The 14,836-nt window shown below is 36.5% G+C and overlaps 1 protein-coding gene across 1 annotated transcript in view; it reads right to left on the bottom strand.

The window, feature by feature from the left end:
* Positions 1-13,110, bottom strand: part of LOC149827545 (ATPase 10, plasma membrane-type-like) — a 54,530-nt gene extending 41,420 nt beyond the window's left edge. The window contains exons 1-14 of the mRNA XM_090019456.1: positions 12,982-13,110; positions 11,945-12,090; positions 11,717-11,836; positions 11,459-11,557; positions 10,995-11,132; positions 10,401-10,539; positions 10,035-10,210; positions 9,002-9,208; positions 8,806-8,925; positions 8,444-8,563; positions 7,513-7,635; positions 6,547-6,651; positions 6,034-6,178; positions 5,351-5,512 (exon numbers count right to left, since the gene is read on the bottom strand). Coding sequence (XP_089875582.1) covers positions 5,351-5,512; positions 6,034-6,178; positions 6,547-6,651; positions 7,513-7,635; positions 8,444-8,563; positions 8,806-8,925; positions 9,002-9,208; positions 10,035-10,210; positions 10,401-10,539; positions 10,995-11,132; positions 11,459-11,557; positions 11,717-11,836; positions 11,945-12,007 — 1,717 coding nt within the window. The 5' untranslated portion in view covers positions 12,008-12,090; positions 12,982-13,110. The remainder of the gene's footprint in view (positions 1-5,350; positions 5,513-6,033; positions 6,179-6,546; positions 6,652-7,512; positions 7,636-8,443; positions 8,564-8,805; positions 8,926-9,001; positions 9,209-10,034; positions 10,211-10,400; positions 10,540-10,994; positions 11,133-11,458; positions 11,558-11,716; positions 11,837-11,944; positions 12,091-12,981) is intronic.
* Between the last annotated feature and the right edge of the window lie 1,726 nt (positions 13,111-14,836).

Here is a 14,836-nt window from a genome sequence, read left to right as displayed (position 1 = left end):
GTCAATGGAAACTCCATTTAACTATCCCTTTGAGGTGCACAACAGATACATCATGTAACACCCCTTCTAGTAAGACCAGACCGGAAGACCTTAAAAGAAGTGTCTTGGAAATTTTGTTTTTCGTGGGTTTGTTTATCCTATTAACAGATTTTCTTTTCACAAACTGTTGAAGTCTGTCTCTAATGGCTAACAGCAGCTGCCTCTGACACATTCAACTTTCCAAATACCTAATGATGCTTCGATTGAAGTGGTTCTCATGAAGAGTTTCAGTGCTTCATTTATTTCTGGAAATTTCAGGGAAATATTACTAGAAATATAAAGGTGTTCATGTATATTTACCAAATACTTGCTAGGCCCATACATCATATTTACAAAGGAAAACCTCACTTATAGGTATTATCCACTACCAGCCAAGCACCAACTCTTCTACAGGTATTTGAGATTCTTTGCATGACATGTCATTAGGGAATTGGTTTGGGTGCATGAATAAAATGTTACACGAAATATATATATATATATATATATATATATATATTACGTGTATACTTTAACACTTAGTGTTATTTTGATTCTAGAGCTAGATCTTTAAATTTGCAAGTTAAATTTCCAGATTTAGTTATATGCATGTATGGTAATTTTAATACATGTTATGATTGAGATCGTTCATGTGCTTTGATTTGATCTGACATGCCTAAGTATTGTGCTATCGAAAAATTTGTTTAAGTGCATATACATACATGAAATCGATGTGGGTGTAACATGTACAATAGTGCTTGAATGTCCACATGTGCTTATAAATCATAAATGAATGCATGTGTATGAAATGATTTCATAAAAGTACATGCACATGAATAGTGAACTCATGCACATGCATAAATATATTATTGTTTCATGCATATCTTTAAATTTTATCATACATATGCATCGAAAAACATGTGGAAAATTATGCAGGGAGGCATGTGATTGATGATTTTTGCTTATGAATGCATTGATGGTCAACTGGATCATCAGAGGCTGGGTGAGCCTCGAAAACCAGTTGTTCTCTATTTTAGTTATTTTGATGCAATGCAATAAATCAAAGGTGATGTTATTGTTTTACCACACTGTTCTATGTGATCACGGGCTGTGGTCCCGTGAAAAAGCTTAGCATGCTGATGTGCAAGCTTATGTTATTAGTTCTGCAGGTAAATTTGCAAATGTAAAAGAAATGAATTAATAACCAAATAAAATTAAATAAAGAACAGTGTAATTCACTTTCTCCTTGACGTCCCTGCTTTAGTGTGGGAATCTTGGATATTGCGGTTTAGGGGAAACCGTGAGGATACAAAAACTCCGTGTGCGTTTTGTTGCCCCTGAACCCGATATTGAGGTTCTTCTCCTGGCCACGGTTTTAGGGAGAGTCCGCCACTTTACCCGGGAGTGGTGTGTTAGTCACAACTGTGAGTTTGTTTTGGTATACCAAGAAAGTGGCGCCAGTGGATGCTGTTTTCCCTGGTGTCCCCGACTTTGGATGCTGTTTTCCAAGGTTCCGATGGATGGTGCTGTTTCCTGATATCGATCGAGGGCTAAGTTTGGAACCCGGTAAGAAAATACAAATTGTGTGTGAAGCTACCCCGGGAACCCTACTTGACCTCGGGGATTGTACCCGTTTGGTGTATCCGCGGGCAATGATAAATTAAAAAGAGGAACTTAAGGATTGTGTGCATTTAATAGGACATGCATATGGAAAGAGGAAAACTTAAATGAAAGGTAATAAATGGTTCATGCATTGCACATAAATCATGTATATTCTTGCTCTGCATTAGTTCATGCATGTGTACTGTTCACTTGATTGTTTATGTTGATCATTGTATGATGTTGATCTATTTTACATTTAATTGCCTTATTGATTAAGTTGTGATCAATGTTGCATATTTCGTGTTCCCTCCTGTTAAATGTTTAATTGTGCATGAATGGTTAATTGACTTAGTAATTGATTATAATCGTATTCCTCAAAATATTACATGGATCTTATTTATGCTCTTTTTCTTATTTGATTCATTAGGGAAACCTGTACGCAGAATTCTTCGGATTTCTGACCCTCTTATTTTATTGGTTTTTCCCAGGCACAGGTAACCAGTGAAGTCGACTAGCTTCTGAGAGATACAAGGGTCACATTTGTTTCAGACGGCTTCACTTACGGACAGAGTGGCTCTACTGTTATTTTCTTTTAGTTCTTCTGATTTCCTGCAATTTGATATTTCACTTTTGACATGGAACATATTACTCTTATTGATTCATTAATAAAAGAGTTCAGTGGATTAGTTATGATTGATAAATGTAAGTTGCTTTGTGGTGTGTGGTTATCCAACTGAAATTGGAACTGTAGGGACCCCAGGTCTCTGGGAAGTGTTCCGCGACTCTTAAAAAAATATATATATATATTCCGCATTTTTCAAAGGTAGGAGTTGGGGTCGTTAGAGTGCTTATTGACTAGATAGAAAAGGAAAGAATACTCATAATTTTCATTAGACGCAACTTTATCAAATTCATTTTTGTTTTCAAGAAAAATAATGTTTCTTGAAACATAAAGTTTATCCTTTTTAATATCATGACATCTATATCCTTTTTTATTTTTGGCATATCCCAAAACACACAAGCAATAGCTTTTGCGGAAAGTTTATCATTTTTGTTGGTGAGAAAAAAACATCTGCAACCAAAAACTCTTAACCTTTTGTAATCGAGAGAGATTTTTAATAATTTTTCAATGGGTGAAATATTTTAAAGAGCAGATGAAGATAATTTATTGATTAAATAAATCACTGTAAGAGCAACTTCAGCCCAAAAGCTTTTAGGAACATTCTTTAAAATAAGCAAGGTCCGTGTAGTTTCAATGATAAGCCGATGTTTTCTTTCGACTAAGTTATTTTGTTGTGGGGGTATTGGGATAAGATCTTTGATATATGATTCCATGATGATCAAGGTAGTTCTTAAAATCATTAGGCAAAAATTCTCTCAGAGTCCGATCAAATTTTTTTTATGTTTGCTTTGAATTAAATTTTAACAAGTTTATGGAATTTTTGAAAACAAGTAAATACATCGGATTTTAGTCTAAGAAAGTATATCCAAAGGTGTCTACTATAATCATCAACAAATATAACATAATATGAAACTCCTCCTCTAGATATTATCAGCACTGGTCCCAAAACATCCGAATATGCTAATTCAAATGGTTTTTTTAGAAACAAAATTACTAGGTCTAAAGGGTAATAATTTTATTTTTCTAATTTTCTATATCTTTATTTTCAACATAATTACAAAAAGTTTGATTTGGTAAGCATACGTTTCCATGAAGTAGAGATCCCCTCTTCTATAACCTCGCGCAATCGGCCTCCTGAACTGGAGATCTTGCACCAACCAACCACTAGGTGAAAATATGATCCTACATCCATGGTCGAAGATTTGCGAAACCGATAAGAGATTTAAATTCAAGTTTGACACTATTATAACATTTGGAACATAAAAGTTTTGGCTATTTTTAAAAACATTATTCAAAATACCAAAACTTTTGATTTTTAAGGAAGTTCCATTGGTGGTGAACACATAGGAATCATTAGGATTATCATAACATTCGGATAGTATGGACTCATTAGGAGTCATGAAATGAAGCACTGGAATCAAGAATCCAAAAGGACTTACCAAGATCAATGCACGTAGATATCGAGACATTGGAGAGTGAAGATGATTGATTCTTGAAAAGTGGTTGTAGAGCCTCCATTCGTTAGAAAAAAAGACATTGATGAAATGCTTTTAGAGCCTTCATCAACACCGCTTTTCTCAAATGAAGGTCACACGAATGTCACTATCATTTCTTCTTTTGTTTCCTCTTTTCTCCTCTTCGAGCAAAACCATTTGATGTGACCCTGTTCGTTGCAATAATGACACACAATCCTCTTCTTGGTCTCATGATCATTGAAGGACCTACCAAAATGGGGAGGCTTGTAAGTACGTGTGTTAGATCCGGGCCTAGACATGGATAACACATAATCTTTATCTTTGGTAGCATGCTTCTTTAGTCTATTCTCCTCCATAGTTGATTTTCAAACGTTTTTACAATAGAGGGAACACCACCTCTATCGAGAATAACAAACTTAGTATCTTCAAACTCGGGCCTAAGTCCATTAATGAATTGATAGATGTGCTCCGCCTTCACTTGCTTCCCACGGAGCTCAATGCCTATAAGACAATGTTATTTGGGCTCAAGAAGGGTTAGTTCATCTCAAAGAAGGGATAGAGCATTATAGTATTCATGTATGCTCATATCCCCTTGGATCATAGTCCTTACTTTGTTTTGAAGATTACACACATATGCAATATCCTTTAAAGAGTACATGTCTTGAAGATACTTCCATGCATCGCTTGCATATTCAAATTTTGCCAAGCTTGCACACTTGTTGATATCCACACTATGAGTCATGACATGATTTTGTAATGGCCCATCTTCCATTCTTTCCAGTTCTTTTCATAATTGACAACGACTTTGTTCATATCATTTCCTTGAAGTACAATATCTTTTCCATTGTCATTTTTGGTGAGGGCAAGCTTTGGTTCTTTTTTGGTACCATCGACCAATACCCATACCCCTTTGCCCCAAATGTAATGTTTCATAATAGAAACCCACATTACGTAGTTGGTGTCATTGATCTTCATGCCAATGACAATGATAGACTCATGATTATCTTTTATGATGGCAAAGAATGAGAGTAATAAGGAGAAGAATAAATAGTGGATAGCAACGCTCTTTGAAGTTTGAACACCATGAACTCATGATCGCACAATCCACGAGCAAACGTCCACACGAGCACTTTGATCACAAATACCCCAAGAATCGAGAACTCATGGCCCTGATATCATGTAATGAAATAGGGAGAGAACCCACACACCCCACAAGAGGCACAAACACAAGCTACTATGGGCATAAGCACAAGAGCCACTAAGGACCAAAGAGAAAGCACACAAAACACTCTTAAAAAATAATATTTTATTAATGAATCAATGCACAAAGAATGCATAACTACAATATGGGAAGATCCCCTTTATATACACACAAAGAAGAGCCCTAGATAGCTATTAGACTAGTCTAACAGGTAGATTGACTAGCTGTTAGACTAGCCTAACGGCTAGTCAACAGCTGCAGGAAAAAGAAAAAAAGAAAATTACAGAAAAAACAAAAAATTATTTTACAAAAAATGTACATATAACATATATTATATGCATACATATATATGATGTATATATATACATATATATAGATACATCTTAACATATATATATGTATGTATGTATGTATATATGGGTCTAATCCAAATACCAGGAAATACACCAGCAAAACCATCAGCTTTTTCAATAAGCTCATCAACAGGAAGCCCTTCAGTTTCATCTTTATCACGCCCTAGCAATGATGAAGAAGGATACATATTTGTTCCCATGCCAAGACGACGACCAGTCTCTTTTGCAATTGCCAGCTGGTCACCTACATGAGCACAAGAAATACATTCGAGTAAGAACAGTTTTTAGAAACTAAAAGATACTGAAAACATGTATTCATGACAATTCAAACAAATACCAAATATATAATAGCAAGTCAGTTAAGTTAGAATTACATGGTTTAGCATTAATTGCATCAAGGACGCACTAACCATAGCATTTGTTTGCAAGTTTAAACCTCGGGAACAAAATTTTCAAAAAAAAGAACATCCGAAATAAAATTTTATGGGAGAAAAATGCAGGAAAAAAAGTACCAACCAAGGTTTAGTTAAGAATATCATCAGAAGTATCTATGCTGAAAGCTAAGAAAGACCATTATCATTTTGAAGTGGCAATTGACAGGAATTACACTTTTGTATCAATTATTTCTGAAACTTGCAGAATGGTTAAGGGTTTCTAACAAAATCTCTATTTAGAATTTGCCACAATAAATCTAATTGTGGCATCTAAAGGAGCTAAAATCCCGAATGTTAATTATACAAAGAATAATGAAGAAAAGTATTCTACCTGTTATCATCTTTACACAAACACCAAGATTAAGTGCTCTGTGGATCGTTTCAGCACTGTCATGTCTGGGTGGATCAAACAATGGCAACAACCCACAGAATGTCCATGGGCCTCCAGGACTTTCTTTCAATTTTTCAGGCACATCCTGTATTTATGGCCAACCTTCTTTAGCATGGTCAGATCCTAAAAGCAAAGATAATTATAAAGACATTGCACTATGAAAGTGCAGTAAGTACACAAACACAACAAAATCCAGATTACACATGAACCTCTATCTTTGCAATTTTTTTCTTCTAAATTATAGTGGTAATTTATGGAAATTAAAGAGAATTTAAAAACTGATACATTTAATTAATGGATAACCACCTTAGCATGAGCTCAATGTGAATAATCAATATAGTAAATCTGTTCAAAATATTGAAAACCATAAATCTAAGGACCACCAAACATCAACGAAGATCCAAAAAGAAAAGAAACCTTCCAAGTGTTTAGGGCTTCCAACAGTTTTTCTACCTGATAGGCAACTGCTAGTGACCGCAACCCTCGCTCTGCAAATTTGTCAATGATAGCATGGACCTTCCCTGAAATTTTATCCCTTTCCTGGCATAAATTTAGAATCTGCAGCAAAGGGACATGAGGGTCTAAGTTTCACTAGAAAATTTTGAAAGCATAGAAGCTGCTTATTTGAGGGAAGGAACAACAGACCAGATACACATTGAGAAGCGACCCCATTTAAGGCCATTTATATACTTTCCATCATAGCAAATGACACCAATAATTTCTTTCTGATAAGCAAGCTGGGGGATAACCCCCATGGGATTCAAACATGAGACCCCTCAGTTATAATAGTTTGACCTAAGCATCCAGCTATCTCATTCAACCAGGGTCACACATCATGCTTCTTTAGTGTTTCCCTCTTACTTCTCACTTCTCACTTCTCACTCACTTCCCCCTCACTTCTTCATATTAAAAAATAAATTTTTTATGCAACAAGCCTGTATATTGATTATACATAGCTTTCTACTCATTTTCATGCTGTTTCTTATTCACTTCTGCTCTCACTTCATATTGCTCTCTATGCATTGTCTCTTTCTTTTCTCATGCATTTCCATAAATCGCATCACCACTGTATCCTGCTTGTGGCTTCATACTACTTTTTAATACTCAGTTCCAGGTTTCTGCTTCATGCATTGCTTCTCATATCCATTTTGTTTCCTGGTAACTATGGGGTTGCACTAAGACAAGTGAGGGGTTTCAGGTCTGAATTCTGTGGGGTTTATTCCCAGCTTGCTTATCAAAAAGGAAAAAAAAAGATGACCCAAATTGGATAAACTTTCTAATGACTGAACTACTGAGTAACAATTACAACTAGTAGAAACTTAGGATTCTCAAATTTAGAAAAAAACTAAAAAACTTCCAGGAATTCTGTCATGGTTTGGACTTTCTGTATCTGATGAAAGCATGCTAATCAGTGAATACCTGTTCTGGGGCACCTTTACTGGCCCGATGCCATGAACCATCAGAATCAATATATGTAATGGCAGTACGTTTATCAACAGGATTAAAGGGCAGGAAGTGAACTTGTTTGATGTTTGCTCGTGCCTGCATTAAAAACATAACATTTTCTCAGTTCTTAATGTGAAAAGCAATAAAAGAAGATTCAGAATGGAGACATATAAAGATTGTGAAGTCCAGCTTTCTGGTGGTAAAAATCACTATAACTTAGAGCATGCTCCGCTTTTAATTGATCATATTCCATCACCATTGGCACCAGATGTGCCCATAATGCAGAAATCCAAAATTCAGTTATCCCACTTGTTCAGAGGGTATTCCTACTGTCAGAGATGATTGTGGCAGGAATCTTTGATTGCATGGCACTTATATGGGCTTTATATATATGTTTTTTTCTTTTGTTCTTTCACAATATTGGCCCATTTATGGTTGTTCCAGGTCAAAAATCCTCCCAAATATCTGGGCTTAATAAGGCATGAAGTGTACGCTCTCACATGTGCATGTCCATGAGGCATAATTCTGTAAACATGCCTACATGCTACTAGCTTCCGGCGATGATGATACCAGGAACGGGTGAGATCGGTACCATTTTGAAAGTTGTTACTCCCCTCTACCAAGATCTGTATTTGCCATGTCTGGAAACCAGAAGTAGCTTTGTGTTTCATACACATGCATTTGCTACTAAATTGGCAATTTTACATCCATTTTACCCAACAAATGCTCTACCTTTGATCATCAATTTTGAGCATCAAAGTGATTGGAAACCAGTAGAGCAGCACCTGCTGTGATGCCAGATGGTACCCAAAATACTAGCATCTTAAGCATGTGTGCATGTGGTTGTGTGTAGAGTTTGTTAGTTGGTTTAATTAGTTATTTAATGGGAAATGGATCCAGTTACCTCCCTTGGGTCTGCAAGCATGTTAACAATGGCTGTATCAATAGCATCTTGGTTCTCGAGCCTTGCTGCTCGTGCTGCAAGCAAGATTACCATTTCTTTATCCATATCCTTGTTGAAAACCTACAAGAAAAGGTTGTAGTCGTGATTTCCTCTCCTCAAAACATGAATACTAAAGCTTGCATTCTTTGGGGAAAGTTAAAGCGGTACAGCAGCAGTCAAATCAAAAGTTGCCAAGGCTCTTCCAATTACAAATGCCAGTAAAGGTAGAGCCAAGCCATACAGAAATAAAGTTTATTGGAAGCTAACTAGAAGGTTCAGAAAATAGTTTTTTGCAATCACAACAAAATTTAAGGGACACTAACCTCAATGAGATTCTTGTCAACAGTAAGGCAATTCAAAGTTAGTGTCCCTGTTTTGTCACTGCAGAGGACATCCATTCCAGCCATTTCTTCAATGGCAGTCATCCGCTTGGTAATAGCACCCTGTTTGAGAAGAAAAAGAGTTTTTGGGTGATAATGTATAACACCTCTTATGAAACTAAAAGTGGATAAGTTATACCTGTTGTGAAAGACGGTGAGAACCAATTGCAAGTGTTACGGACAACACTGTTGGCATAGCAATAGGAATTCCTCCAATTAAGAGAACAAGAAGGTTGTTGATACCCTTTCTATATGATCGATGCTGGATGGGGTACATGACTATGATTTCAAGAATCATTCCCACAGCTATTGAGCAAATACAGAAGTTTCCAATGGCTGTAAGAACCTAGTAAAGAAAGAAATCAAAATTTTAGCATCTAAAATAACATAATTAATACTTCCTTTAGGATTGCAATGTAGATATAACTTGTCGAGAACCGCTAAACATTAAGGTGACAAAAAAATTCTTCACCTTCAGTCCCACCTTTCATCTGAGTATCATGAACCATGAAGGGTCAGAAATGTCCTTTCAGTATGACACTACTCTAAATTCAATTCAATGAATGATACCCACACAGTAATCAACATTCTCATGTGTGATGATTTCTATGTGCCTATGCTAGGAACATTTATCCACTTGGGTGTTAAGGAATTTTACACGAGTCTGCAAGTTTTTTGTTTTCACTAAAAAACAAAACAATTGTTGTCTGTTAAACATTTCTGAATTGAGCAAATCACCATGGTAAAGAATTTCATGAATATAAAAAGGCATGGTGATCCTATGGGTGCAGTAACAAGGCCAAGAGGATACCTGCAGATAAATAATGACTTAAAAAACCAGGCCATTTGATGAGGTCCCAACACAAAACAGCTAATTCTCAAAATTTTCAGATCATACCTTTTCACACTCATTTATGATGGATGCAAGCAAATTCTATGACTTGCAATGCCTAACTATTCAATTGGTGAAAACATAATGCCTAGAAGTTGGGTGACCGCTCATAAAATTGCAGAAATTAATACCAAGCAATCGATGAAAGATTGACTGGCTGGGTAATCGTGGAACTACCATTGTTGCTGGAATGACATCTATTGGAATCCTTGTGCATAAATATAATATGAATGGATGCTTTATATGCAAAGAACAAGCTATAAAATCCTCCATATCCTACCTTCTGAAAATGTCCGACAACCTCAGTGGAATCAACAAGATGAGCTGCCTTCCCAAAGAAAGAATAAACACCGGTAGCAATTACAACGGCTTCAATTTCTCCATGTTTACATGTAGAACCAGAATAAACTTCATCACCAGTCCTCTTTGTAACTGGAAGGGACTCTCCTGTCAATGCTGACTGCATCAAAGAAGCATGAATGGTTAGAGTATATAAGTGTGACTTTTAGTGAGGCTCATGCTCCTCAGTGTCATAAATGCTTCAGAAAAGAAATCCTTATATTATTTCACATGATTATCATAAGAATGGTGGCTTATCTTGCACTAAACAATTTGAAATTATTAGCTTAAAGGATGTAAGAAGCACATGCCTGGTCAATCTTAAGAGGATCTCCCTCAAGCAGGCGAGCATCTGCTGGGATAATGTCCCCAAGTTTAATGCTAATTATATCTCCTGGTACCAGAATAGCAGCATCCTTTTCTTGCCATTGTCCATCTCTCAGAACCTGAACAAAATAATTGGAAAGTAACAACCCCATAATTCATGTAATTCTAGAAGAAACAAACTGAAAAAGACACATCTCACTTATTTCAGCCATTCTGCTATGAACGTTTATGATACTGACAGGTATTATATAGCGCCAAAACATGAAAAAAGATGACATTGAAAATGTCCCAGAGCAAAGTCAAGACCAGTAAAAAGCTTGTAGAGTCCCCATCTTTGGCTCTTTGGCCTCCTTTTCATTGGTGGCCTGCACCGTTTTCAAGGTTTGCCATAATGGGGTCTCACCAGGATCCAATTGAGGATTCTCTCTAATTACAATGTTAATTAATCTTAATGCCATATGCATTCACAAAGTAGGTCGCTTGATCGCATACGCCGTAGTCTTGGAGACAGCAGACTGTTATATCAACTAGTCACAGAAACAACTTGTTATCATAGCTCAGAACAGGCACCAACCCTTGTCTTTGGAGCTAGACGGGCCATGAGAGCAGATGCCGCATTCCCAGCATTATTCTCCTCCACAAAACTAATAGTAGAGTTTATGAGCAATAAACAGATGATTCCCACAAAGTCTTGCCAGTCAGGAGGCTCCCCCTGGAACATCACATAAATTGATAGTTAGAGAAGGAATTTGAGCATCCAAAATTGCTCGAATAGCTTCTAAACCTTTTATAGCAAATGCATATCAATCAGACTTCTTGACAACATAATCTACACTATTGAGCGCATTGCTCATAAGCTCATGAAAAGGGTTGTAATTGGCATGCAATTAAAATTTAGATAGCTCAGCACTCTCACATGGAGAGGTGCAATATAACTAGTGTGGCTTTTGCGGCAGATCATTCCATTCTAGTTGAACAGATTAGCCTGTATAAATAAAAATAAGAAATGTGTAGGATCCATGTTAGATGAAAACATACTCCTCCATTGGCAAGGCAAATTGCCATTACTGCAGCAGCTTCCATAACCCATGACAAAGGGTTCCACATAAAGCCGAGAAACTTCAAAAATTTGTTCTCCTGCAGTGAAACACATCAAGAGTATAATCAGTGCTTACAGCTTAAAATTTGACTCAGGAATGATGGCAATTCAAGCACACAAAAAGAGGGTACAAAATTAACAAAAAATGATGATAAAGCAAGAAGATAGTTGGGTGAATGAGCAGTAAGGAAACCTACTGGTTTCTCCTCAAGTTTGTTGGGGCCAAAAATTTGCAAACGAGCCTCAGCATCTGCTGTTGTGAGCCCTGCCCGAGATGTTCTCAGTTGTTCAAATACTTCTTCTAGAGGTAAACGTTCCTGCAGGACACTCATCTCATTGAGCATAAAATCCTATCCTCTAACAGCAAAACCAAATTAGATTAGGAATAAACAACACTGTGATTTACTGTTTTCCAACATCTGTACCAGATCAATTGCATCTCGGTGAAAATTTTCAGGCCCGAGCAGAGGTTTCTCCAGGTCTTCCATTGCTCAAACCAATAATCAAAATCTCTCACGTGATTTAAGCTATCAAATTTTCCTCCACAAAAATCAACTATACGTCTTCAAACCTGCAACAGACATGATCAGATCCCTTTAAACAAAATTGCCAATCTTCCCAAGTCCCAACTACCATATTCTCAAATGCCAAAAGATTTGCAAACATTTGAAAGCACCAGAAGCAATTTTGAAATGTTGGTTGCAATAAGATGCACTCGGCTCTAGCTTTGATCTTAAGAATGCAGAAGCAAAGGCGCAAAAACTCTGCCACATTCATTTGACTTGAATTATAAGAAGAATTCGCAGAGACAAGAACAAGAGATAGCAGCTTCATCGTGTGTTTCCATACGAATCTTTCAACAGGTATATGTACCTGTCTCTTTTTCGCGAGATTAGATGAAAACAACAAGCAAAACACAACTTCAAGTACCGAAATTCCAGCCAGGTTTGGCATAGTGGGAGGGGGGCTTGGCTGCTAGATGGGTGGTCAGGGTTCCATTCTCACGGACGTCAGCCCCTTGCATATAAGAAAGGGAAAGGGCATTATGTCCCTTGCTCATGCCAAAGCAGGACGACTCCCTGGGGGCAAGGTGTGCGCCACAGGTTTACATTGTCGAGAAGACGACTGTAAGTACGGCAGGCTTAGCTAGTGCGACTAGTTGTGGTTTCCCCATTCCTCATGGAAAAAAAAAATACCAAAATTCCAAAAAAGGAAAACCTAGAATAGCTCAATTTTTCGACAACCACCAAACACAAACCGTCTAAATCATAAAAATCTTCGATTCTCTTTTTCTTTCAGTTTCTTAGCCAAGTTCACCAATAAAAGAACAGAGATGCAATGAATTACACAGATTCCTACTAGATGCAACATCAAGAAACCCCACTATACTAGACCCTGAAAAAGAAGAAATAACAAGAACCGTATAAAAAAAAATGGTAGCACTAGCAGTCGATTCACTCACTCATGTAAGGTGGGTATCTGGAGGTGGGACAAGGGAAGAAGGCCTGCGGCGCTTATTTTGAAGCTTGAGGGACAACTTTTCGGTTTCAAAACCTCTCACCACCATTTGGGTTTCAAGGCTCCAACCCCGAGCGATGGAGTGTGTGGTTAGAGAGACATCATCGTCACTAGCAGCAGTGGGCATCATGGTGGCGGCTGCAGCTATTGCTACTGCCACTGATTGGCGCGTGCTTGGGGTTTGACTGTCGGTTGGAGCGTCCTCCTCACCAAGCGGTCTCCCTCCTCTCATCACCTCACGTCTCCCCATCGATCATCCACACCTCTCTCTCTCTCTCTCTCTCGCTCGCGCGCGCGCGCTTAACGTTCTTACCTACCTTTCAGCTGAAGCAGTAGGGCTGGGAGCATTGTCTACGTCCCCACGTCCATAGCAATAAGTATAACTGCAAAAAATCGTTAAATACTGAATACGTTATTTGAAAGGTTTTCTGTTAAAAAAGATGGCTAAAGAAGCATAAAATAAAATACAACTAGCAAAAACTCGGCAATCAATACATACAAGTTTAATTTGGTTTTAGTTTTATTAAACCGGTCCGAAAAACAGATAGTCACTAGAATATGAGAATTACCGTTTGAATTGGGTATTTCCAACACTCTTTTTGTAAATCCAACCATGTAGATGTGTTCGACAATGATGAATTTGCTGGAAATCAACAATTGGATTATGTATTTTCGGTAACAAAAATATGAATTTTGGTTGATTGAATATTTATGAAGATTATGAACCATTGATTTTAAAGCCTTAAAAAATGTATTTATAAATCATAATCTTGATGATTCAAGAGCTACTACTTATAAAACCAAACATGTAGATCACATCCATACAGTTAGATTTAAGAGAAAAGAGCCAAAAATCCATGAAAATCATGGTTCACACGGTAGTTCTCATATTTTCAGTTCTCATGTTCTAGTGACTATATATAATATATATTATTTAACTATTTATAAAATACTCCTTTAAAAAATGTATAGTATAAGAATTATGAGATTTAGATTCAAGAATCATTATAATCCAAATCCAAAATACCAATTAGACCCATAATGGATTTTTTAAAGTATTTCTTTTAAATATAATTTTTTTGTGTTCAAAATGTTTCTTTCAAACGAACACATTTTTTATCTATTTTACAAAAACGATAGAGTTTCATTTATCTTTTTCATTTTCAAAGTTGTATTGAAAACACACACTACAAGGATGAGGGTTAATAGCGGTGATTTTTCTTGCCGCTATTGCCCTATTTGTCACCTCTATTGTCTTATAACGGCGCGAATAAGCAACCGAAAGAAAATGACATTTGTTGTCCAATAATGACGACATTTATATGGAGTCGTTAAAGGGTGAACCAATACCATCGAAGAATCTCGTCGGAACTGAAAACACTAATAACAATGAGGTATCGTATAATGACGAAGTTGTTTTAACAGTGAGATACCCTATAATGGCAAGACAAAAATGTCATCATTATAGGCTATAAACTTGTAAATTAAAAACTAAAAATTAGTTTTAAAATTTTATTTTTATATTCAAATACATACACTTCAAATATACTAAAATTAATAACTAAAACATACATTCAACAAAAAATAAATAAAAACTTCAAATACACTTAAGAAATCAAACATACACTAAAAACTACAAACCTCTCTACATTTTCTCCAAGCCTGCAAAAAAGACACTTTGAATACAAACCCAGTACATTCTCAAACATACATCCTCAAACATTCAACACACTTCAAACTATTGACATACACTTTAAACATACATTAAACAAAAATTTCAAATTCACTTCAAAACTATA

This window comes from Nuphar pumila, chromosome 10 (assembly GCF_984573655.1).
Source record: "Nuphar pumila chromosome 10, dmNupPumi1.hap1.1, whole genome shotgun sequence".
NCBI classification, from domain to species: domain Eukaryota; kingdom Viridiplantae; phylum Streptophyta; class Magnoliopsida; order Nymphaeales; family Nymphaeaceae; genus Nuphar; species Nuphar pumila.
The sequence above is the reverse complement of the archived record's forward strand: the minus strand, read 5'-3'. Positions and strand labels throughout refer to the sequence as shown.